Here is a 27519-nt window from a genome sequence, read left to right as displayed (position 1 = left end):
AGTTTATAAAGTATGATCAACTGCGCTCCCTCATTATTCCGACTCTGGCAACCACTGGACTCTCTCGATATCCAAATACCTATTCATCAAGCCTACAGTACATAGAATGTAAGGTTCCTGATAAGCCTATTGAATATGATCACATGTAATTCTTTAATGTTCTACTTACATGTACATGTACAGTACATGTAAATGTATATTAAGTTCAGTTTATAAAACCAAATAAAAACAGGAATACTGTGTAAGTTTAAATTATTTGTTCCCTTCTGGAATCATCTTAACTAGATCGGGATCAATGTATCTTTAGCACTATTTAGGAAACGATCGTAAAAATCTCTGAAGACTTAAATTATCTGGCAAATTGCAAGAAAAAGTATTCCAATGACAATACACAATAACTTTATTTTAAGCAGTGGACCATTTACCGCCTACAAACATACTGTTTATTGTAAGTTTGTTCAACAAAGCATGTGATTCCCTCCACTGGTCCTCTTTGAACAGAGAGCTATGCAAACTTACAATAATCTCCACTAATCTCATTGGAATGTGCCAGAATTGTTTAGAAGTGGAAATAAAAAAGTGACTTCATAATAGAATTTATATTCTTCCCACAAGTGCGATAAAAATATATGTAGCACCCATGAATCATACTAAAATTCACATCATTCACAAGTATTCCTGGTGAGTACATCTTTGTTATAAATGGCAAATTAGAGGATCAAGGATTATACCTTTGATATAAAATAACAAATAAACACACCAAAAAAAATCTGCATTATTTTGAAAGTTTAGAAGTACTACATTCTTTTTGACATGTTGCCTATATATGAAAATACATAAAATCATTCTAACATGTTCTGCATACAGTAGTCTCCCATTCAATACACAAGTGTAAACAGCCTTTACAATACAAAGTCAACTGTACAATGTATACTACCAGCGCCATGTTGCTTGTGTCATTTTGTCAGTACTAAATAGTACAAAACATGACAGTTCTAAAAAACTAATTTGTTTAAGTTGTAAAAGGTAATCTGAGTTCTGCGAATGGCAGATATTTTTACAGAATCAAAACAAAATTTTAAATGAATATTCAAGACTACAACAAGACTACAAATATTTAAAAAAAGATGCTTGTCAAATTTCAAATCATTATAATACAAAGTGTTTATTAGCTACACTGTAAGCAAAGGAGAATTGGGCTATGATGTAAAAGTCCCAACATATATAAAAAGAAATCTGAATTGCACTTTTCATTAAACATAATTTCTACTAAGTGTTTGTTTATTTGACATTTCAGAACTGGTAAAAACCCTCTTCTCAAGGATGCAACTCAATTTCAAGAACTCAAAAGTAACTTTCAATCACACTACTGCGGTGTTGCCTTTACTCAAATCACATGTTCTTTATACACAGTAAAATGAACATTAGAAGTTTGTCCCTAATTAACACTAACAAAATAAGTAAGAGGCAAATAGAACACACTACGTGTAATGTATAATGCATACAAGATAAAACTAAGTATTCTTTAAAGCATATACACAGTGTTCATGTATAATAACGTTTTAAAAATAACAGAATTAATGACAAATTAGTCCTGTTACTTTTGTAGAAGACTGATATTAACAAACAAGAAGAAAGGTAAATTAAAAGGTATATGTATGTACATACCTGCAATTCACACCATGCCACTGCAACTCCAGTCTCTGTATCCAACCCTCTGAACACAGTCTTGAAGGAACCTTGTCCTACTGCTACATCATACTTCATGAAGCGGCCATCAGCAGACTTAGCAATGGCTTTTTCTTCCACTGCTTCTGGTTCTGCTTCCTCAGTTTCTATTAGGAGACGTCTTTCAGAATCATGCATTTCATGTATCTGTAAAGGCTCAACCTTCTCTTCTTTGTGTACCTCTATGTGACCATTTTCAGTGATATCCTTTACAGGAGCCATAATTACAACTGACTTTTGTTTCTTTCCATTTCCGGAAGCTATTCTACCCCTTTCTGGCTTCATATTACTGTCTTTTCTGGCGCTCTTCAGAGCAGTTCCATTTGGATGTGAATTTGCTAAGTGAACAGATGTATCAGGCACTTTTTCTTTTAATAGTTCTTTATCACCGATGCTATCTAATCTACTGCTATATCCAGTGGTGCTACTTTCATCACTGATTACTGTGTGTTTTGTATCAGCTGCACTTTCAGAGTTTTCTGTAACCTTGTCGTTGTGGAAGGACTCAACATTCACATCAGTATCAGAAAAGTTAGGAGATCTGCGATTAGAAATCACGACGCTGTTTCCCATACTGGACTCGCCATTTACACCCGAGTGACTCGCATCGGCAGCTTCTGCCTCCTCTGTCTGTGTGTCACCAGACTTGCCTTTGCTGCCTTGCTTAGTCACACTCTCACTGCTATGACTCTTTAGTGGGACGTCCGTGTCTCTTTCCTCCAACGACGCAACTCCGTTTGACAGCGAGCTGCCGCTGTTGTGGCTCTCTGACTTACTCATTGTGATTGGTAACTAAGTTCACCCAAACACAACCGTTACATTAGTCCCAAGCAGGGCTCAGGACAAAGTTACTCACTTGAGAGAATCAAATGTGAGCTAGCCTAGGCTTTAGGTACAAAAACTGGATAAAAATCCAGTTTTATGGACTACCTGGACACTATAGTGTTCCAAATGATACCCCTTTCACTGCCTATTGCACACTTGCACAAGTAGCAAATTGGCTTGCTGCCAGATGCAGCACACTGTTCAATTGGTATTTCCATTGTGTATTCCTCCATGATGAAAAATTGTTGTCCACTTCCCTTGCATTGCAGGATAGGTGGCTGAACAATCTACAAGTACTACAGGTCTACTGTGTTAGTTGGTAAGAGCTGGTCAAGTCAAGCCTGGGAGCCCTCAGTCATTCACTCGACACTTTGTGGAGTGAGAACTGATTCTCCGTCTTTAGTAGATCTTAAGTTATTTTCTTGGTATGATTTTCGTTCCGATTCTGCAAAAAAAAAGAAAAGTGACATCATTTAATTTAAATTTAACAAAGGGTCAAAAGATGAATGAGAGAAGACTTAGGGTCTAACTTGTTTATTTCTTAAGATATCGATCATCGCAAAGGGAACACTGCCGATAAAAATACATAATTATTAGTAGACTAGAGTCTACACAACATAGATCTAATTCTAAATTTGGAAGTCTCAAATTTCTGATCACTGTCCCTCCTTTTGAATCACAAAAAAGACATTTTTTTTCACACCAGTTTAATATTATAATATTAATCTAGCCTAATTTACCATCACAGACAGACACAGTCAACAAATGAACAATGAATGAATCAAAATGTCAAATGAATTGTCTGAGTGAGTGAATAAACAATTGTTTTAAAAATCTTTCTGAGATCTAGATCAAGTCAATCATTACAGAAATTACAAATTGAATGAGTTGGTGAAATTTTATGGTAGAATCTACATGATTTTTTTAAAGTTCGAGTCTACGTTACCGCTTCTGAAGTTTAATCACTTGCGTGGTCTGTGCAAAACCTTCCCATCTTCAATGCATAATTTGCATTGCTTCTCTACGCGATGTCTTTCTTGTGTGGGTTGCATCCATTCGACATGTTCAATGAAACAAGTTGGTGTAAAGTCACACTTCCATATCCATTGCCCAGTAAGTGATCCAGAAGTTCCGAATTTCCTGAATTATTATGAAATGGCTGTCCTATTGAAACTCAAGGCAATTCATGCAAAGTGGGGTACACCAACGTTGCTTACAACCCCTTGCCTTGTGGACACACTTCGGTCATGTTTTGCGTAGGCCCTCCATTTTCCCTATACTTATTACATATTCGATACCGATTCTACACGTTATACGTTATTTTGTATATACGTTAAAGTTGTACGTTAACCGAAGACTATCCACAACGCGGATGGATTATTTGATAGGTCATTTATTTCAAAACAGATATATCTAACATTGGCCTTGTCAGAGAAAATAGCATATCACGAAATAAGCAAAGTATTACATTCAGTTCCGACAGAAAATAAATATTCTCTGATTCTCCAGAACTTATGGATATGGAAAACACTCGATGACCTACTTTATTTCTCTGCGCAATAGTCTGTTCACCTTTCTAACATAAGTGGGCAGGTGTCGATCGCATCTCGTTTGTACTTTGACAATTTTGGGGGCCGTGTGAGGGGGCCTCCTACGGACCAGTGCCCTGACTAACAGTCCCATTTAAATTATATACTTTTTTTTATCACATCATTAGCCCCGGCTAGATCTCCGTTATTGCTATTTCTCTTTCTCCTCATTTTGAAGGCCAGTATGAGAAATTCTTATGTGTATAAAAACTTAATCCTCCACCTCCCCTTCTATCACCTCATCTCCTCCAGCTCAAGAATGGCATCATAATCGCTCCTCCTCTCTCTCTCTCTCATTTTCTTCCACTCCTCCTCCTGCCTTAGATAAATTAAGGCCTATTAGTTATATAATTATGTGTTGACTTGTGAGTCCCACACGCCTTCATTCTTCATTAGCCGTTATATTTTCCTCCTTTTTTTTTCTTTCTTTCTGTATTTCTTTTTCTTTTTTTTCTGTAAATTTTACTATTTTATTTATTTATTTCTACATTTCTTTCATTGTCAGTCTTTTTCTTTAAGTTCTTCTTCCTCCACTTCTTCTTCTGCTTCTTCTTTTGATATGAAATATTTATGATTGATATGATATTTTTAAGACATGGGCATATAATAAGTGCATTTTTGACGATGGTTTGCTAATGTTTTTTGCCCGGATCAGCTCTTCAATTTCTAAATCATTATGCACTCTCGGATCGCTCACGTGAAACATTATTTTTTAACACTCTATGTTTGTATTGGAAATTACATATTCGGGCATTCCCTGAATCCCTGCCCGAACTATGATGTGGTGGCCAGTGCCCAAATATCGGAACTTTAGAAGTTCCTTGGAGCTACAGCCCCAAGCCCTGCGCTTCGGCCTAATTATGTATCTTTCAAGACATTATTCATATTCAATAATCTGTAGTTAATTTTGCATCATTCCCAATTTGCCATTATCATTTCTATAGTACACATTTATTCCTTATACAGGTAGCCTTTGTTTTCGAAGGGTATTCTAAATTTGTGTAGCATGGTCGTTTTCTGTGTCTTTTTGTAATAGAAATTCGAGCTAAGATTGGAAAATAAGAGCAGTTAAATATGGTAATATAAAAAGGCGAAAATAATACCATCCCCTCCAAATTCCAATTGTTTGTTTTTATTCTTTCCCCGAAGGTCTTATTGAAAAGGCTCGGTTATAGTGTGTTCTTGACCTGCAGAACAACAGACATAGCATTTGTCAAAACAGGGATACATTTGACGACATCAAAACAATATACTAGCAGTATGTGATCGATGTTTACCGTGTCACGTTGGCATAGCGTGTGCCCTGAGGTGAGGGGGCGGGGGCACTAGGTGGACGTTCTTTAATTCAACATGGTTTATTAAAATAAAACAACCAAACTCCTTATTTTGCCCCCCCCCCTTATCTCTATCTCTCTCTACCTCTTTCTCTTTCTCTTTTCTCTATAATCTCTTTCCTTTTATCCATTTCGCCTTGAAGGCCTTTATCTCTTTATCATTATAATACCAATTCGACCGTGTCCGCAGACCCAACCCTTATGCAATGGTGTAAAATGGTTTATCGAACTTATATACGATCTGAATGATTTGATTTGACTTCCATTTTATTTCCGAAGACATTTCCTACGGGAGGGGAGGGGCGTCCGCTGGCCTCACTTTATCGCGATTAGATGCGCCACTGATTGTCAAAAGGAAGAGAGAATAAAGCATTTTATACGACCATAACGATGAAGAAAATGTCAAGAAAGGGGGTATACTTGTAAAATGTTTATTTTGATAGATTTGGGCACTAGGTTGTTCCTACTCGCGAGGGAAGAATACACATAGTGAAAATTAAAATTTTCTCAATAAATATTATTAGATGAGCAAAATACGCTATTAGGCCTTTGCCCACTCATGCCCACTCATGTTTCATACGAAAACCACACCCACCCCCTCCTCTATGAGGGCCAACTTTCCTTCCTCGGTACAAGGCACAAAGCATGATGTCATTTTCTATTTTTAACACGTTTATTGCTACGACGTAGATGACGCTATAACTCCAAAATCGTCCCCAATCCTGAACTGGCTAGATCCACTTAGCAGGCAAGCACTTTGTGATCTGAACCGGACACGACTTGTTCGACAGCCTTTTTTTTCTTCATAGTTCTGGTGCTGAAACATATTGGTTAATTAAGTCAAGATTACAAGCTGGCAGGGGTGGCGATTTCTATTCATGATCGGAGGGACGAAATGTGAGATTTTCTACAATATTTACCTGTACAATTTGAAGGATATTATGCGACGGAACGTAGCGACCGAGCTAGAAGATTTTTTTTTACATTTGTATAAGTCTAAACGCAGCACTTTTGGGCCTAAAAGTGTGTTGCAGTCTTTTTTGTCATCAGTATTTGGGACGATCCCCCTGAAAAATTGAGGTGGGGGTGGGGAACGTGTCCACCCGCAATCGCCGCCCCTACAAGCTGTTGCATATTTTATCGAGATATCGATATAATCAAGATAGGCCTGTTCAACTTCAAGTGCCAAATTATCGATACTATTTTTGCAATTATGAATATTGACACGCTTACAAAGACTTTAGACAATTTTTAACGCAGTCAAGGGCAATATGGACATCTAGGTTACAGTATATTCCAGTGGAAAAAGAAGATGGCTTACTAAAGTCTTTTTAATTTTAAAATGTTATTTTTTCAGCCAGCTAAACATTGTTAAATAGACATATCAGCTACGATCGATTCTATGTTTCTCTATGAATAATACGGTCAAACCTGCCTTAGTGACCACCCGTCTACAAAGACCACACTCTTGGTTTACCTTGAAATATGTTTCTCACTGAAACGTGTACTAAAGGAACCTGTCTACCAAGACCTCTTTTTGTGTTTCCATTGGGCGGTCGCTATAGGCAGGTTTAACTGTATATTGATGACTATTCTACTGTTTACCATGGAAAAGGTTAGCCGATAACTAAAGTGATAAAATAAAAGCAGCAAAACATAACAGTGTTTCGCGAAAGAGGTTTACGGTACACCATGTGTAAAGTCCTAGAAGGACTAAGGAAAGTGGATAGAAATAGAAGTGAAATGGAAAGGCGAGAAAGTGGAGGTTGGAAGGAAGAGTATCTTTCGGAAGTGAGTATAGTCCTGAAAAGGACTGTAAACCAGAAAGTTGTAGACAGGATGAGAGGTTTGAGTAGAAGACTGGATTGAGATGGAGAGTTGAGTAGATGAGAGAAGCTGGCTTGAGTCGGCGAGTAGAGTTGCAGAGCAGGAGCAGGAGAGTAGACTCGACGTTTCGGACAGGTTGACTGTCCGTCTTCAGGACGTTTCACTCCTTTTTACTGAAAACAAAATTATAATCGAAGCTAGAGACCTCCCGATCCTGATCCAGGGATAAAAAAAAAAAACATTGTGGTAATGGAAACAATGTCTATATCCCACATAATTATGCCGCTATGTGTGATCCTTCTTCACCATTTTCGCTCACTCTTATATTTCTTCTTTATTATCATTTGTTATGTATATATATATATATATACACACACTGTTGCTCAAAATGTTGGAATATCTTAGTTTTACCCCCAATTTATGGAATTATTTTAAAAATAATTAAAAAATAATAGATCTAGATAATAGTATACATTCTTAGATTTTATTGAATAATAATTTGCCAATGTGTGTTTTGCGGGACTGCTAAAGCATGTGTATGCTACTATGCTTATCAACTAGGGGACCTACGCCCTCAAGTCATAAATGACAGTAATGAGGATTAATGCCCCACAAAATGGCACTAATATAGCACATCGACACGGTTTTGATCCTTGGGCCTCACAGTGACGAGGCCATTGCTTTGTCACTGAACCATGACTGTACGCATGCAGCGGGGGCTAGGGTAGGGGGCAGTTTCCATCTGATCTTTCTAGATGGATAGGCCTGTTCGTTACATCCTCTCCTCAGCCCAGCCCCCCCCCCCCCGGCCCCCCCCCCCCAAAAAAAGAAACCACCCTCTCTCTCTCTCTCTCTCTCTCTCTCTCTCTCTCTCTCTCTCTCTCTCTCTCTCAAATGGGCGAGCCATGCTCCTAATAGTTTCACCGAATCGGGAATATTGATGTTGCCACAAGATGGGGCTATTTAAAAAAAAAAGTTGTGGTAACCAAAGACTTTTATATATGCCCCAAATTTTAATCAATATGTCACCTATCTATCCCTTGAGTCACAGGCCCATAATTTCCTGTCTTCAGCTCTTCTAGCCCAAATGACACGCCCATCCACTGCTTGATGTTATCAGTCCGTGCTTTAGTTGGTATGCCCCCTCCTTCTTTTCCAATTTCTCCTTTCAAGATGGTGTTTGCCAAGCTATTTTTCCATCTAGTTACATGCCCAAACCATGTTCCTTGATAATCAAGTTGATATCCACTCAAATTATGCCCTTCCCCGCCAACGCCCTCGATTATAGCTCCGTTTGTTTAAAAATGTTCCAGTCCAGGCCTATCAAAACAATGGTTCGAATTAGTGTGAGAAAATTTAGTCAGGTCGAGGAAAAGGAGGAAAGGGACTCGGAAAGGGTGGTGCCAAACGTCATCGCAAGGTTCAGTGCCCCAAATTCCCACATTTTTGGCCACTGTTTTTTTTGTTTTCAATGATATTTTATTTTCTTCATTGCTTTTCACAAACAATAACAAAATCAATACATAAAGTAATCTGCATGTTAATATTATTATATAGAATATGATTTTACATTCACATCTAAATAATACAAATGAAATTTTACTATTTACATCAAATAAAGCATGAAACATGCATGCATGAAGAAGGCATGAACATAAAAAGACATTTAAGAGAAGAAAAAAAGAAGAAGAAAAAAAAAAAGAAAAAAAAAAATACTTACATATACACACATACACACACGTGCACAGACACCCACACAAACACCCACTTAAAACATGCCTACATTTTGTGGGAATCTCGACCATTATATCAGCCATGTCCATTTCATTGCTTCTATTCGCCTTCCTTATTTTATTTATTCTGCACGAAGCTATTCTAAATTGTCCCACTTTCTAAAATGATATGTGAGTGTACCTCGGTCCCCAGCTAATTTCTTCTCCTCCTTTCTATTTTCTAATAATCTTTTCTTAATCTCCAAATAAGTTGGTGGTTTTTGTCTATTTTTACTATCTATAAAATTAATATCATATATTTTATCAAAATTATGATATGATTTAATAACTGTTCCTTCCCTATGTTAAACTCAACTATCCCTACATGGATACCTTTCCAATTTATATTTGTAATTTCTACTAAATTAAATGAATTCCCACACTCTTCCCAAATTGGTTTAATTTTCTCACAAAGACAAAATAAATGCTCGTAAGTTTCCTCATATTTACCACAAAAAGAACATAAATTACTATTAACCATTTTAAATTTATATAAATGTAATTTGGTATATATAATATTATAAAGCATTTTAAATTGAAATTCTCTAAGCTTACTATTCAATGTGCACTTTCTAAGTCTTAAAAATATTAATTGTATATCTTTTCCATGAATATTATAAGTCTGTTCTAAATGTCGTTCTGCATATGATTTTTCTACTTTCTTATTTAATAAAAAAGCGTATATAATTTTTGAGGTTATTTGATCTAACATATATACCTTTTCAAACATAATAATATCCATATCCAATTCCCTATCTATATTTGAGTGAGTATTTTTATTTAAAAATTGTTTCCATGAAGACGGGATGCCAAGAAAAATACGTTGTATTTTACTAATTTCTAAACTATTTAAACCTTTTCTTTGAAATTCCTCATTAGATTTTATATTACCTTCCTTATCAACAATATGATGCAACTTATAAACATTTTTGTTAAATAATCCCTCATCGAAATGAACATGACCATCGATAAAAACAAATCTATTATTATAGATAATCTCATTCCTCCTAGAAACACTTTCCTTTAACAAAAATATTCTCGTAGCCATCCAAACATCCAGCATGTCTCTATAAAATGCTGGTAATACTAATTCAGATATACCTACGGTTGCATTATTATAAAATATCAAAATTCCTCCAGCATCTTTAGTTAAATAATTAAAATATTGTTTCCATCCCATGTTTGCATCCCCCGTTAAAAGTCTTTTTACCCACATAATCCTCTGCACTAAAATAAATAAATGAAAGTCCGTTAATCTTAGTCCACCTCTACAATAATCCAAGAACATTACATTTCGCTTAATCTTATCTTTTCCTTTCCACAAAAATTCAAAAACCAGTTTATCCAAATCTTTAAATACCCAATTTGGTACTGGTGTCAGCGCCGATACATAAATCAATTTTGACAAAATAAACGTTTTTATCAATTGAATTTTCCCCATTAAAGTTAAATCTCTTTGTTTCCACCAAGACAACAACTTTTTTATTTTACTCAAAATTTCCTTATAATTTGTCCTTTCCTGAACTTCAACATCTAAAGAAAAATATATACCCAAAATCTTGACCATTTGTACTACTTTACCAAATGGAAGAGCAATATTTTCATTTTGAGAAGGGCCTAACAATAATATAAAAGTTTTTTCTTTATTAATTTTTAATCCAGAATTTCTAGCAAAATTTTCAAACAGTTTTTTTTTGTCCCAGAAAGAAACCACACGTAGAGGGCGTTGTTAACTTTCGAAATGGCGCTCAAGGAATCAGAAGCTGCAAAAATAGCACAGGATTCGGGGTAATTATTTAACTTTTAACATCATAATAAATGTTATGAAATACTTTGCCCACTATGATCATTTGTATTCCTACCATTATCTGTAATATAACGTGGTGTCTTTTTAATTTTAATCTTAAAAATTGACATGTTTACGGACTGTTCTTTTTCCTATTCACAGGATTCTTACAGTCCCACTCGTTGGTTGTATTGTGGGTCTTTATCGGTATCGTAGCCTTTATTTAATTTAAATTTTAATTTGACACAGACTCTATCAAACCGGTTAAAATTAGTGTTCGATATGTATAGGGCCTTTTCGTGAAATAAGCCACTGGTATTTGAATGTGTACACACACACGTGCCTGCATAATCTAGGTCTAGGCCTAGCCCTAGACTGTGGATGTTGAATCTTGATTGAGGTGAAACTGAACTTTCTGAAGTCAAAATTGAAATTGAATTAGATCTGGAGTCTAAGACATTTTCTTATCATTTAATATCGGCTTCAATTGGAGGCAAAACGCGAACATAATTAGTTTAACCCTTGGGTCTTTCCTTCCCGTAAAACTGAATGTGGGTGTGCTGGTGGATCACTAGACTACAATATTATGATTCGTGCAGTGGGTTCTTAAGGACAAGGTGGTGGCTCTAGACACATAGATTATGTAGGTCTAGATCTAGTAGTTTTCTGATCGCACACCAGGTTTTGTGTGCTAAAAGTAAAACCCTTCCCATAGACATTGCACACATCCCTATGCAGTCTAGAAAATCATGCATGTGCATTGCAAAATTGGTCAACTTTGAAAAAATAAATTTAGATTCAAACCTTTATCTGTTGTGATCCTGAAGGTGATACTCAATAAATGAGGTATCATATGAAAGGGCAGATTAATCCCCATATTTTCAAAGGGGGTCATTTCAGATTTCTAAAAATATCTTGTCAAAACAACGATTTAAATGTTGTTTCCATGGCAACTCGGGAGATTTCCCACTTTTGAGAATTGACCTCCCGAGGGATAATTAGTTCAAGTCATAAGGAATATTTTGATGTTCTTTTTTTTTTTTCGCTAGCCCCAAGGGATCACATACGATTTAAGTTTGAAAATACCCTTCCCCCACTTTTTGCATATCACCTAATGCATTAGAATGCAGCTATTTAGCAAAAAATGATAGCTCGGCATGAACCACTTTTTTGTCCATTCTGACCAAAATGCTGTATTGCAGAGTTTTTGAGGGGCTGTATCTTTTGATAGAAACATCGGTCAGTCTTGAAATTTGAAATCTGATTACATTTTTTATTCAAATATCCAACAACAATGGTGAAAAACGATCCCAAATTGAAAATTGAAAAATCGTTCAGACACCTACTGAAGTACACACAGGGCCTCAATTGGCCATTTAACTTCCTATCCGAGAATTTTGCCACTTTTTTCTGATGATTTTTCCACTTCACCTTTAAAGTCAACAACCGCTTGTTCTGTAAGCTCATATTCACAAGTTTTTACACCGTTATGCTTTCAATCCTCGCTCTTTTAGTGTGAAATTTTCCTTTTCACTTGGTATGAATTGATTTTAATAGATTTTAATTTTAAGTTTTTTTGTAGAATATAATAATCAATGATCAAAATGTAATTTCTCAAAACTTAATTACATCTTACTTCTTTATTTTGTTTATTCATTTATTTTTTAATCACAAACAGATCTCGATCTTCAGAATCAAGTGATGAAGCCATTGGGTTGTGTAAAATAAGTCCTCTGACATCCTCAAGTTTTAAGGGGAAAACTGAACCCAAGCTCGAGGATAAAAATGGCAATAAAAATGATGATGATGATGAAGATGATGAAGATGAGCTAGTCATCGATGAGGGAAAATCACCTCCTAAAGAACATCATGAAGACAAGAAGGAGAAGCCAGAGTACAAAAGACAGGTATCAACGCCCTTGAAGAAGAGGAAAGTGTCGCTTGCAGAGGAAGAACCGGTACCTACGCCCGCTCCTGCTGAAGATGAGACACTGGATGTAGAAGAGGAGCCCACGATAGATCCCATTACATTTGGCCTACCCACAGGATGGACGCGGAAGATCACAGAAAGAATGTCTGGGGCATCTGCTGGAAAATTTGATGTGTACCTCACCAGGTAAATGGGACATCTCAAATTGGTATTTTGACACGTGTTCCTGCAATATTCGCTCCACAATCAGTTTTCTTCACTGGTAATGGAATATGTAACTTCAACCCTCAGGTTAACACCTTACAGTACCTAACCCTAACCCTAACCCTATACCCTGGGCAAAGTAAGCCCTGAAGCGTATGTCAAGTCACCCGATATCATGAGCTTTAAAAGAATTTCATTCAAACTTTTAGTGAAACTGGTATTCTAAGCCACAGCACAATTGAGGAATCTTGTTCAATTTTCTGGCTTGTTTACTCTGTTTTAAAATATATAGCAAAGTAGATTATTTAAATTTTCTTGGAAATTTGGAAGTCATTGCACCATATCTGTTTATATACAAACTTGATGATACATGTATATGGACTGGTTCTAGGACAATTACCCCCCCCCCCCCAGAAAAAAAACGTGGACAATTACCCCCCCCCCCCCCCCCCCCTTCCTGGAAAATTAAAATTACCCCCCTGTTTATTACAGGGAAAGTCCACCCTGATAATAAGTTGGTTTTGATAAAAGCAGAGTTTTTTGAGGGAGGGGGGTAATTGTCCTTGGGGTGTGGTTGTCCTTGGGGGGATTTTTCTGGAGGGGGGGGGGGGGAGGGGTGGATTGTCCAGGGGGTAATTTTCCTGATACGATATGGAAAATGCCAATGCCTTACTTGTATTTTTTTGGTTGAGTGTTCAAATCACTTGTCTTAGATAATTCCTATGACTCTAACCCTATAACCTGGGCAAAGTAAGCCCTGAAGCATATGTCAGGTCACCCTGATATCATGAGCTTTAAAAGAATTTCATTCAAACTTTTAGTGAAACTGGTATTCTAAGCCACAGCACAATTGAGGAATCTTGTTAAATCTTCTGGCTTGTTTACTCTGTAAAAAATATATAGCAAAATAGATTATTTAAATTTTCTTGGAAATTTGGAAGTCATTGCACCATGTCTGTTAATATACAAACTTGATGATACATGTATATGGACTGGTTCTAGGACAATTACCCCCCCCCCCCCCCCTCTCCTGGAAAATTAAAATTACCCCCCCCCCCCCTGTTTATTACAGGGAAAGTCCACCCTGATAATAAGTTGGTTTTGATAAAAGCAGAGTTTTTTTTTGAGGGGGGGGGGGGGGTAATTGTCCTGGGGGTGTGGTTGTCCTTGGGGGGATTTTTCTGGAGGGGGGGGGGGGGGAGGGGTGGATTGTCCAGGGGGTAATTTTCCTGATACGATATGGAAAATGCCAATGCCTTACTTGTATTTTTTTGGTTGAGTGTTCAAATCACTTGTCTTAGATAATTCCTATGACTCTAACCCTATAACCTGGGCAAAGTAAGCCCTGAAGCGTATGTCAGGTCACCCTGATATCATGAGCTTTAAAAGAATTTCATTCAAACTTTTAGTGAAACTGGTATTCTAAGCCACAGCACAATTGAGGAATCTTGTTAAATCTTCTGGCTTGTTTACTCTGTAAAAAATATATAGCAAAATAGATTATTTAAATTTTCTTGGAAATTTGGAAGTCATTGCACCATGTCTGTTAATATACAAACTTGATGATACATGTATATGGACTGGTTCTAGGACAATTACCCCCCCCCCCCCCCCCCCCCCCTCCTGGAAAATTAAAATTACCCCCCTGTTTATTACAGGGAAAGTCCACCCTGATAATAAGTTGGTTTTGATAAAAGCAGAGTTTTTTTGAGGGGGGGGGGGTAATTGTCCTGGGGGTGTGGTTGTCCTTGGGGGGATTTTTCTGGAGGGGGGGGGAGGGGTGGATTGTCCAGGGGGTAATTTTCCTGATACGATATGGAAAATGCCAATGCCTTACTTTGTATTTTTTTTGGTTGAGTGTTCAAATCACTTGTCTTAGATGATTCCTATGACTCTTTTATGGACAAATTTTCTCTTAAAGGCATTGTTTAACAATGTTAAATCTGAGATGCATTGCCCTACGTGTTATCAGTGTCTCTGACATGATGTGTAACATTTAGGCCCTTAAAAAATTGCGCTTCTAAATGATCATGAAGTGCCTCAAAAAAGTCAAAATCTTTGAGTGACCGGTTTTACCATACCGGTACACATTTTTTTCCAATAGACTTTAGTGTTACAAAAACTATTAGGAAGATGAAAAATGAAATTTTGATTTCCAATCATAAATATCTTGATAATCAGACAGGCGATCGGCTTGTAAAATTCATGGGATTCCTGACTAACCTAAAGGTTTATGATTATGATTATGATTGCAGCATGAGCTAAATCCAGGATTTTGTTTTAGAATCTGAGGCAATGTTACCGAGTCACTTTAACAGTAATGCCTGTACATGTGCTTCTGTAAAATTTGGCTGATATCCAACTGGTACAATGGGAATGAAACACTCAGGATGTGTCATTTGAACTTTCAACTTCAACTTTGACCTTTGTGAATATACCTAGGAGTCCTGGGATTCTATTTATCAATTTATTATCTTCCGTATTTCCAAATTCCAAGTAGAGGATTTTTAATTAAAAAGACATTCTTTATTGTCATCCAGATTGATATGTAGCCGGCACAACACATGTTATTTATTATTGAGCCATCACTGTGTGTGTTGCGCAGTATGGATATTGCACCATTCTTGGCAATATTTCCTGACTGTATGATGTCAGGAAGAGAGTGCTTAGCCGATGAATCATATAACTGGGAACCAAACGATACAACATGCCATAATGATGTGAGATACTCATATAGTGTATTCTTTCTTGTCACTGATGCATTTCATCCATATTATCTTGTGCAATTGTTTTTCAGCCCGGAGGGAAAGCGATTAAGGTCTATGAAGGAAGTGGCCGATCACCTTGAGAAAACAAATTCAACCTATACAAGCGCAGACTTTATTTTCAAACCTAAGAATCTCAAACCCAGTGCTATACCCGCTGCACTGAGAGTGCCAACTAAATCAGAAACGAGACCGGCCAAGCGTTCGCCTTCCAAGACACCTACAAAGCGACCGAGCTCAGCAGGTAAAAAAGAAATTGCAAAGAAAGCAAAAGTAGAAAAGGTTAAAGCAGTGAAAGAAAAGAAGAAGAGGAGCCCATCAAAAAGTGCCACGCTTCATAAACAGAAAGAGAAAAAGCTGCGGCTTGTGAGAAAACCACCTCCTGAAAAGGCAAGTGTGAAAGCGAGCAAGCAGCAGAAATTTCAGAGACTTCTTGTGAAGATAAACTTCCAGCAGAAAGGTGTTGAGGATAGTGATTTGGACAGTGAAGAGGAGGAAGAGGAAGATTCTTTTGACGAAGGGAGCGAACCAGAGGAGGAGGAGGAAGAGATGGAGGAGAGCCCAAAGACAACACCCAAAAAGAGTCCTAGAGGTTCGAGAAGTAGTCTTTCTGATTGAAAATAGGAGGTGGATATTTTGCACTTTGCTTAGTAATTGAATGTCCTTTCTAAAACCAAAATATAATTTATAAATTTTAAGATTCCAAAAATGAAATATTTGCCTTTATAAAAAATTAATATTCTTGCTTGCAATTCCACTTTAAACATGGAATTATTGACTCTATGTGTTATGAATTTCACTCAGTGCAAATTAACCATCTTCAATTTCTAGAATTTCATGAGCATTTTGACAATTTGAATATGTACCTTTTTAAATATTTCTTGTTGATGCTTTGAAAATGCTTACATGCAATTTCTCAGGAAAATCAAATGAGCGTAAGGTTTCGTAAAAATTCAGTAGCACAAAAATTTAACTGTGAGGTTGAAATGTATGAATGTTATTATGTTGTATTTGTTCATTCATTGAAATCAAGGCATTCAGTTGTATATTCATAGAAATAGGAGAGATAAAAATCAATAAAAAATAAAAATGCAGAGATTTTCTGAATTGAATCTTGTATTTCGTAATGGTTTTTAAACTCTGACTAATGAATGTTTCCTACAGAAAATAAGGTCTTACCATTTTCCCCTTTTATTCTTTTCTGATAGGAAAAAATCAGTTGGCACAAAACAATTTGTCATTTACAATATGTTGCAATATAGATGCAATGCAGTAGCATTTAAAATAGATTGTCTTAATCATGTTTATTCTTTTTAGCTGGGGATACAAAATTTTCAATAACCCCTCGGTCTACAACATGGTATTTCACATTTTCTTGCGTTCTTCTCTGAACATTACACATGATAGCATTTAATAATATTAAAGAACAGTTCAAAAGTTAAGACAAATTATGTTATTTGCACAGCAATCCCAAGATTAACCAATTTCAAATTTGACACAGAAATTTACATAGAATCATGGATACCTAAAACTGCCAATTTGTGTCTACAGAGCATTTAAACTTGTCCACGTCATTTTTACTAAATCAAAAGCAAGTTTGAAATAATTATCAAAAACATGAATACAAACATGGAAATTAATATTTCACCAAATTATGTCCCAAAACACATGAAGCATATATGCCAATACCACATATTTAGGTAGCATATATGAATATATTCAAATTATTTCCTAAGTTTTCAACAAAATAGCCTATACAGAATTCTCTTCTTATTTGAGGGCAATTTGAGGGCAATTAGCACAGATCTTATAGTATGGATTCGTCACAAGTACTTCTACCAAAATGTATCCCACGGATCCCCAGTCTGATGACAAGTTGAAAATAGCCTAAAACAAACAATTGTTATTTGTGTGTGTGTAGATTTCCCTTTTGACCATACCCATACACGTATTGACTTGTCCTAAAGACTTTTCAGATTTTGTGTTTTTTATAAAAAAATAAAAATCAGACAAGTCATTGGTTACTCTCTGTGCAAAGCTGCCTGCGTATGCTTTTAGTTTCAAGAAACATCCATGCAAGCATCAGTAATAAATGTCTATTCCATGCGATTACAGTTTGTTATGAAAATTAACATCTTTTCCCGAAACATAATAAGATAACATACCAGGGTAATTTTCAGAAGCAAAAGGAGAATTCTGGACAGAAATTTAAAAGTAGGAGATGAAGAGGAATGGCAGGACCATCGCTGCATTAAAAATTGTACATTGTTTCACTAGTTGTAAACTAGATCTTGCCTGAGAGATGATACTTTTATCTTAAATTTTCATAGAAAGTGTAAGATAATACGTTTCTAACGATTGAGAAAGGGCAAGTTTGTAAAAAGAATAGGTTGACGGTATTAGGACTGTGTGTCCATAGTTAGAAATTGTGGTCTGTATACAAAGAAATTGTTCACAATGTGTGGGTAAACGAAAGGGCGTTTTAAGTGGTTATTATAAAGTTTTAGGAAATGTGGAATAGGAGGAAAAGATAGATATTAATTCTAAACTGAAACTGGTATTTAAAATGAGCCTGGAAGTGTAATATATTTATTAGATTAAGTAGAGGAGACTTTGGTGATTGAACTGTGTTTTCATCCTGGTTGAAAGGCATGGTGATTGCTTGACTTGTTACCCTTATGATTTGACACCCTTTTCTTCCAACACCCTGTAGTTTCTAGTCTTCAACACACTTTGGTTTTAACAGTTTGTACATGGAGATGTATGTATCAGTATGGGATAGTTTTTGTTGAGACCAGCTCTTAAGGCAATTGTTTTTTCATCTTTTGTTAGCCTGTGTGCTTACTGTAGTAGCCTACTGTATGTCATAAACATACAATAGGTGTGTAGGACGTAGGGATGCTAGGACATAGAAGTATGGGATTAGGAGGTCATTGGAATTTATGAGCATTGGATTAATGACAAAGGTGAGTTCTGGTAAAAAAAAGAAAATGAATACTCACAGAATCAAACGAAACTTACACTGAATGTTCAAGATTACAAATACATGTCATTTGTTAAACAATTTTGGTAGAAAATGTACACTGGCTGAGTAATGAGCATAGAAAGATTAGTAGTTCAAGGTTAGTAGCCCAGACACCATTTGTGTAGTCCCATATACATCTTTCTGTGTAGGCCTACAGTGCTTGTTACTTTACCAAGACTGGGCCAAATTTATTATGATTTTGATGACTCCAGAACTTTGCAGTACACACCAATACTTACATGATCTACTTTTTCTGATTCATTCCACACCTTTTCTTTCACAATGCAATCGGATGACCAGAACTCACCTTTATCTTTAAATGTAACATCATGCACACAGTGAATGAGCCAATTTTTATATTGTATTCTTTTCAGTTATTAGTATCCAAATTTGTTGTAGAAAACTGCATGTTTGTATGATTTTGAATCATTTTTTGTTAAAAGAATTATTTAATGATATTTATAACCCTTAATCTTCAAGTGTCACTTACATGGAGCAGTATAGAACAGCAAGAACAGGATGACATTTTTTTTTCTTTCTTCAAAATCAGAAATTTGAAGACAATTACCTGAGTTTATGTAATATGACAAAATACTCATGGTTTTAGCTTCAGATTTTTTCTGTGTCAGAATTTCAAAATAAAAGTTTTAAAATGTTTAGTTCTGCAAAGTAGAATACTTCAAATATTTAGGAGAAGAAAAAAAATGAATTATAGACTTAAGAGCAAACCTTTATCAGAGATTTTGTCCAAAAAGTCTTGAGTAATTGATTGCATGCTTTTCCCTTATTGATAATGTATGTTTCAGTTCTGCCTTTGGACTGAATGACTATATACTGTGTAAGTAATGTTAATAGATGTATACATGGAGTATTTTTGATAAAGGAGATGTAACATTAATGTTACTTTATCACGCACTTGACGTGGTTTTGATCGAAATCAGTTTCACATTGACCATAACCTAGTCTTTCCTTTATAGTTTGCATGTGTACTTCAAATCTGTTTACTTCATTATTGGCACGAGTGCATGGTGATGGGTATGTACACTCATTTCAAATCACTATGTGTATTGCCTTCAATTCACAGAGAAATTCTTTGATAGAGGAGGGAGGGAGTGGTGTGGATTTTATGCTTTATATTGAATTGTATATATGTAGGAAATGTCTTTCTGAGGTTGGTTTCCAGAATGAGGAGTAGAGAAGAAGTGAAATGTTTTAGAGATTACCAACAAGACCAGAGCACATGTGGCAACTATGATTCTAACCACTTTATAAATGATACAAGTTACCTGAGCCTTATGGGAAGCAAAGTTGATTCTAATTACTTCAATGAATAGGCAGTCTCACTGAGCAAGAATCAGCTAGCTGTAGTGGTAGGGTAGGTATAATAATTTTTTTAAATAAATATGTGGATTGTATTGTATCAAAGGAGTGAAGGGTGTGTACAAGTACTTGTACTTGGACAAAAAAATGATAATGTATGATTCATATAGGAGCAGACAGCACTTGGTGTGCATAATATAGCTGGTCACTTTAAAATTATTGGGTATCTCAGAAAAGAAGTATGTATGGACATGTGATACTGTTTGAATTTTTATTAAAAGGAATATATTTTTCAATTCTTTAATACCATTACTTGTAAAGTTGTTTGTAAATACTGGATAATTTAATATCTTTTATCAAAGTGGTGGGGTTTGTTTTTCATGAGCATTTACAAACTGAAGTTATATAATTCTAGCTATCTGTTAGATCTGTCAATATCTTACTGATTATCTGAATGTACCTGTATGCACATGAATATTGAACGTCACCATTCCTGACTATTTTTCTGTTTAATTTAGACATGGATGAAATTTCAAAAAGGATTTACATCTATTTTTTTGTGCACCATTGCAATCATATAAGATTGTGTTGTTTTATTCAATTAAAATTTCATACAGATTTTGTACTTCCAAATGGATGTTTATTGTATATTCTTTTTGAGTGATTTTGTGTGAAAAGACAAATTCTGTATTTTTTTACATCAAAAATTGTGGACCTTGTACCCCATATAATATAATTTATTCATTCAAGGAAACTGATTATTTACAGCTTCCGGACAGGTATCATTTTAAGTGATACTATTACTGACAAAATTATATAAATGCAAAGAAAAAATCCTGATGTTTGTGAAATATAAAATAGTATGATGAATAATAATTTGAAATGATCAGCAAAATTATAATACCGGTACACATGTAGTCAATCAAATAATATTGTTTTTAAAATGTGATAACACTGAAATAAAAAGCATGTCATAAACATGGATTTATGGAGCAAAAGATGGGCCTTGCCCTGTCTTTGATGTTCATAATTTAAATATATATACATTTAAAAAATTGAAAAATGTGTTCACTAAAATTTATCGCCACCCTTCACTCCTTTCCACCGTCCTCGGCTAGCCAAATGATCGGGGCTAACTCGGCTCAAAGACAACTCGGCCCAGCTGCAAATTTTTTTTTGTCATTTTACCCTAAACCTAACCCTAAACCTGCAAAAACAAAAACTGACCGTTTTTGCAGCTGGGCCGAGTTGTCTTTGAGCCGAGTTAGCCCGACTCTCTATGGATGGATCTAACATCTGCATGTCAATACAGGAAGTGGTTTGCTGTTACAGTCGATCCCCGTTGTAATAAACCCATTTAACCTACAGTAACTAAATTTTATCATGATAAGCAATTTTACACTTTCATGCATTTTATTAGTAAACTAAACTGGTTTTTCTTGTCTAGGAAATACTGCAAACAAAAAAGTTGCTACCTGCATTGTTGTAATGAGACGATTTTTGTGGTCTAAGCACTTATAATATTATTATGAGGTTTAACTCTATTTGCATGTTTAAATACGGGAATTTTCTGTTATAGTGCAACATCGTACTAATTTAAAACGAGGTAATTCTGCTTCGTACTGTTTTGTGTGTTGCTCTTCTTTTTGAGCACCGATGAGTTACCTTGATATAACGAGGTTTCAATAATAATGGAAGTCAAAGCAAAATAGCAAAAGAGAGAGCCTCCGCCCGGGCTCGAACCGGGGACCTTCTGCGTGTAAAGCAGACGTGATAACCACTACACTACAAAGACGTTCATGCAAGCGGAGGGCCTTTTATTGTTCCTAACACAAAAACTAGCGACTTTGCCTATGGTTACGGTATTTACCAAAGAGATACCAGCTGTTGGTATTACGAGATTCCACTGTAGTGTATTCAGTGGTGGTCATTGACACATCTTTTTTCCTTTCCTTTTTTTTTAGGGGGGGGGGGGGGTGATACGTACCCCGGAGAGGGGGAGGAGGGCCTGGGGACAGTGCCTCTAAATTTCATCATTTTATTGGAAATTTTGTTCTTAAAAACTCATGGCTGGATTCTCACCTGCAGGAAAGGGAGATCTAAAGTTGTTCAAATTAATGGATGCCGAACAAGGTGACTTCGTGGCAGCATCCCCAAAGTACTCCTATGGCAATAAATATACTTTTTTGTTTTACTTTCTTTAAAATTCATGAAGAAATTTGACTTAACTCGATAGGAAGCATTCCTAAGGGAAAGGGGGATATGAAATTGTTCTGAAGTGCTACTGATCGACTCCTGCAGAGGGAGAAGCCTTGGGAGTAGCCCCCCCACCCTAAAGGTCCCCTGGATTACATGTTTTACTTCTCAAAAATGAAAGGCCGGATTTTGGCAAGGCAAGGGTGATCTATATTATTGTGTTCAAAAGGAGTACGTAATCCCAAAGGGGCCTGGGGCAACGCCCCCAAAGTTCCTCAGCGGGCAGTAATTTGACAATTTCTTCTTCTCGAAAACCCATGGCTGTATTCCAACCAAAATGTGTATGAATTACCCATGCAGGAAAGGGAGATCTATAGTTGTTCAAATGGGGTATATGCCCCCATGGGGGCTTGGAGTAGCCTCCATCTAAATAGCAATGCGAGCAAACTTTTAAAAATGCGCGCACGCGCGAATCTTGAAAAATGTCGAAAGATGTTTTTTATTAATTTGCATCAAGGATACCTCTTTTAAATAGCTGGCTATCCTCTAAAATGTTCGCGAGGTACATGTCGAAAATGAATGCAAGAACCCCCATGCACACCCCTTCTCCCCCCCCCCCCAAAAAAAAAATATATATATATATATATAAATAAATAAATAAATAAAATAATGATAATGAATAAATACAAAATAAGATGAAATAATAAATAAAAATAAAAATAAAAATAAATAAAAAATAAATAGAAAAATTAAAAAAAATCCCCTATAATACCACTCCTGCTCTTAAGGAGAACCAATCATTCAGATTTTACTGCATACAAAAGTTACCACTTTCAATTAGTTTCATTTTCAATCGTGGATAGTCATAATGAATCATCTGGTAAACCATAAAGCTTATCTGCCGTAGTTTACAGGAGGGATTAGACTGCCCTGCAAGGTCATTGGACAGGTGGTTATCTCATCAACTCAGCTCTCAGTTAACATAAGAAAAAGAGGATCATGGGGACCAATGGTCACCGATTAGGCATTGTTTGTTATATAGAGGGCGCAAGTAGCTACAAGTAGTGCAGTGGGCCTTTAAAGTAAACATGCATTCTCCACAATCAATGAGAAAAATGAACATCACCTGGTAATTTTTTTCTTCTATTTATCCTCTTTCGAGGGACTTTATTATTTTGTTCATATCATAAAATAACAGCTATTTACAACAGCTGTGTATAATAGCAATAGTTTTTCTTGATGATGAAAACAAAATTAACTTCCTGAAGTGACATGAAAGAAAATCGAATAATGGATGCCATTTTTTGTTTGGGGGATGCCATTGGTTGAACGTTATATCCCTTTTATAGATCGCAAAAGATTTACAAGAAGTGAAATCCTATACCATATTGTATTGCCAATATCATTTTTTTATCACGATTGTATATTTCGATATTTTGAAAGTCCCTTCAATCGTCTTGGATAATCTTATGAGAATAAGGTTTTGTTCATTTCAGACCATAATCAATTGTAACTATTGTCAGATTCGGCAAATAACACGGGGAGTATAATAGTTTACGAATATTGACTGCTTTGAGGGGCACGGTTAAAACTATTGCCCAAGGTGATCTCGGAACTGAACTTTACAGTGTGTTCCTGATTCTCAAGTCAATATTTGTTTTGACCAATATCGCAATCAACTTTGCAGTCAATATTGCAGTTTTGATCAATTAGAAGCCTATATAATCTTCATTATGCGGTATATAATTATATCACAGCGTAGCATGGGATATTATAACAAAATTCCATTGCATAACTGATTTCTTTATTTCTATATTATTTTCTATTCTGCACATTTACAGCTCAGAAGACTGAAAACGCTTCTCACCGTGTCACCCGTTCCCGCTCTGCACGATCAGGTACATCGACGGCGAACTCCACCACGACGACCTCCACCACAAGGAAGAGCCCGTACTTCGGTAGAAAGAAGGTCGTGCTACCGTCACCAAACCCTAGCAAATCGTCTACCTCCTCGCAATGGACCCCGCCTCGATCACCATACAACCTGGTCCAGGAAAGCTTGTTCCACGATCCGTGGAAACATCTCGTAGCTACCATCTTCCTCAACAGAACCAAAGGTAATAACTTCTTCAGCTGGGGGCGGATCCAGGATTGTCGGAAAGCTAAGAGGGGAAAGGGTCGGGGAGAGTGGGTGGGGGCGATTTATTTTACTTAAAATAGAACTAATGAATTGACTTAATTTTCAGTGGCGTATTTAGAATTGATAAACACGCCTCGGAATCCTCAGACAGGGAAATGTGTGTCTCGGGGCAACCCGCTGTCGTAAACTCTCTGTAAAGTTTCGTTTTTTTTTCTTTCCTCGGCGTTTAAACAGGTAGGGGGCATACGCCGGCTCCTTTACGCTGAATAACGCAACTGTGAGTCTTTTGTATATTAAATCAGCAAATCGTACAATGATTGAAATGATGTACGGGGTTGGGCTTCAAATTAATGATATTTCATTTAACATTGCTTTTGATTTTTTTGTTTACCACGTTATTTTATAGCATGCATTCGTTGTGAATCTAATTGTAAAAAAAAAACGTTATTCTATGTTTTATCTGCAGGATCGAAAGCCATCCCTGTTCTCTGGCAGTTCTTTCAAACTTGGGACACACCAGAGAAGACTCGATCAGCTGACTGGCAGTCGATCGCTGATCTAATCCAACCACTAGGCCTTCATACCAAGCGCGCAAAGATGCTCATTCAATTTTCTGGTAAGTATGAGCAAGAACTTAGGGGGAGAGAAATAGAGAGAGATCGAAAGAGAGAGAGAGGGGGGAGGCGAGAAGGCGAGAGGAGGGAGAAAGAGAGAGAGGGAGAGAGAGAGTTCTACTATTTTATTTACTGCGTGAAGATGTTTATGTTTGGTGAGAATATTATCTAAAAATTGATACCATTGTTACCATAACGCACTTTTAACTTTTATCCCATTTTTCTTAATAACAATATGTAACTATTTGACAAAAATCCGCTTGAACTTCTTAATTAGTTCATTAAAAATTGTTGCCACAATGGCTAGTTATATTCTTGAAAATAATAGCGAAACCAGGATGTGGCTGTCTATGTGTTCGCCATCCTGCTCATAAGTATACGTTGCATTATTCAGTGGCGGGTGGTGGGGGGAGGGGCACGTGGGACATGTGCCCCCGGCCAAAACCTGCCAAATTAAATGCTTGTGCCTCCCTCCTGATCAAAAACTCTCCCCTACTTTTTCTATGTTTGATTTACAGATATTTTTATACGTAAGTACGATTCTTTGTGATGATTTTTGTCATGTCAGGGATTTAAAAAGTACTTCCTGCCGTCCATGTATTCCTGAATCCGCCACTGAATACTACATCTAGAAGTTTCGTTCTTAGAAAACGAATAAATGGACACACTATTTACCTCAATGTAAACATAAATTAGAGAAGTAGATAGTTTTTTGAAATGTCAATTTTATTATATCCATGTATAAAATGTTGGGGTTTTTTTTCGATAGGAAAATCAAATCTACGTTTTCCGATAACATGCTTTGATAATTTTCTCGTTTAACAAATGGTTTGAACTATATATCATTCTTTTCACAGATGAGTTTCTAACGAAAGATTGGACCTATCCTATCGAGTTGTCCGGCATTGGGAAATATGGCAACGACTCCTATAGAATCTTCTGCGTCAATGAATGGAAAGAGGTATAACTTTTTTGTCCTTTCTTGAAAATTTCCTCCCCTTGTTCACTTTCTCTCTCATGTCAATAAAATTCTATTCATCTCGTTCTCTCTCTCTCTCTCTCTCTCTCCCTCTTTTTCTCTTTCCAACTCCTCGCCATCTCTTTTTTATTATATTTTTGTCTTAGACCGATCTCTTTTTTTATCCTCATTTTTTCTCTCGTTCTATTTCCGATATTTTATGCTTAAATATCCCATCTTTATTTCATGGAACGCCATGCAGGAGTGTCAAGTCTGACAGACATGAGCGCTGTACAAGAACCCACTATTATTAATAATATTGTTATTATTCGTGTTCAGTGTTTTAAGTCAAACTATTGTCATTTTTTAAAAACAAAATGTTGAAGACATGTGCATCATCTTCATAACATCGTTTTTAAAAATTTTGATTCTTTTGTTTGTTTGTTGTTTGGTAGGTCAAACCACAGGATCACATGCTCAACAAGTACCATGACTGGCTATGGGAGAACCACGAAAGACTAGGACTATGACGTCATCTTTCTATATGAGCGTCAGATTGTCTTTGATTGTTATATTTAGATTTCGCTTGACACACAATTATATGTGATCTGGTACTATATATTGGAATTATTATTATATTTGTATAATCCTGTATGTATATACCCTGTACTGTGTCTCCTCGAAACTGAAGCATTTCATTGCTATGTTTCTTGATCTTACTAAATGTGTAATAAGCACCATTTTACGTCGATAAAGTTGTGCTCAAACTATACGGATGGCATAGATTTTCTCCACGCTGTATTTGTATTGAAACGGTTGGTATCTTTTCTCTGAATCATTCTAAATATATAATCATAATTATGCATGGAAACTTATTGAGGCTACATTCGAGGCTGTTCATGTATGAAGATAATCGTTAAGTCATCAAGTGTGACTTTACGAATGGTTAAATATCTGAGTCTGCTTTTCTCTTCATGTAGATAGTGATAATGATTCGTCTTTCAGAGATAAAAGTGTTGAAGCAGCGAAAATTGAACACGAATGGACGAATTTGATTTAGCTTTTTAAATGTTTGACAGGAATTGTTTGATAAGAATGGTATACGAATCATGACTGTGGTGTGCTTACTTTTCAAGAGAAGGAACAAACTTTCTACATATATATACTCATATCTTGTATTCCTATATATTATAACTCATATAATATAAATTAATGAAATACAAACTATTTCAGAGGAATCATGAATGCCAAAGGTATTTATAGATAATCATTCTGTTTCTGTAATCCTTTAAAAATTAATCTGTGTAAATAATTTTTCGCATATCAAGATTTTACGGTATAATACATTAATTCTACCTCATAAAATCACACAATATTGAGAGAGAGGTTATTTTCACGCATCATCACTGCTCATATTAATTTTCATTGTGCCCATCCTTGCGTAGACTAAACTAATCTCATCCATCTAAATTTAGACATAAATATAGAAAAACGTGTAATACATGA

At 36.0% G+C, this 27519-nt stretch overlaps 2 protein-coding genes and 1 non-coding gene across 3 annotated transcripts in view; 1 reads left to right on the top strand and 2 right to left on the bottom strand.

Moving 5' to 3' along the window:
* The window catches only part of LOC578600 (serine/threonine-protein kinase WNK3), a 29954-nt gene extending 26097 nt beyond the window's left edge, over positions 1-3857 (bottom strand). The window contains exons 1-2 of the mRNA XM_011683842.2: positions 3500-3857; positions 1669-2998 (exon numbers count right to left, since the gene is read on the bottom strand). Of these exons, the coding sequence (XP_011682144.1) occupies positions 1669-2508 (840 nt within the window). The 5' untranslated portion in view covers positions 2509-2998; positions 3500-3857. The remainder of the gene's footprint in view (positions 1-1668; positions 2999-3499) is intronic.
* Positions 3858-10769: 6912 nt separating this feature from the next.
* Positions 10770-27512, top strand: LOC578658 (methyl-CpG-binding domain protein 4). The gene is made up of 7 exons (XM_778815.5): positions 10770-10863; positions 12540-12977; positions 15793-16352; positions 24143-24418; positions 24908-25057; positions 25913-26016; positions 26469-27512. Exons 1-7 carry the CDS (start codon positions 10817-10819, stop codon positions 26541-26543), a joined length of 1650 nt encoding a protein of 549 aa, XP_783908.3. The 5' UTR covers positions 10770-10816; the 3' UTR covers positions 26544-27512.
* On the bottom strand, positions 21828-21900 carry TRNAV-UAC. The gene has a single exon. It is a non-coding gene; the product is annotated as a tRNA-Val (tRNA).
* Positions 27513-27519: the final 7 nt, after the last annotated feature.

The sequence above is a fragment of the Strongylocentrotus purpuratus genome, unplaced genomic scaffold, assembly GCF_000002235.5.
Source record: "Strongylocentrotus purpuratus isolate Spur 01 unplaced genomic scaffold, Spur_5.0 spur5_scaffold_6, whole genome shotgun sequence".
NCBI classification, from domain to species: domain Eukaryota; kingdom Metazoa; phylum Echinodermata; class Echinoidea; order Camarodonta; family Strongylocentrotidae; genus Strongylocentrotus; species Strongylocentrotus purpuratus.
This window is presented reverse-complemented; position numbering and strand designations above follow the sequence as displayed.

What these genes read in the sequence shown, in the direction of transcription:
- LOC578658 (XM_778815.5), top strand. Translation starts at nt 10,817, where the DNA reads ATGGCGCTCAAGGAATCAGAAGCTGCAAAAATAGCACAGGATTCGGG. An exon ending in GATGCTCATTCAATTTTCTG is followed by an intron (nt 25,058 to 25,912) that starts GTAAGTATGAGC and finishes TTCTTTTCACAG; the next exon opens with ATGAGTTTCTAACGAAAGAT. An exon ending in GCGTCAATGAATGGAAAGAG is followed by an intron (nt 26,017 to 26,468) that starts GTATAACTTTTT and finishes GTTGTTTGGTAG; the next exon opens with GTCAAACCACAGGATCACAT.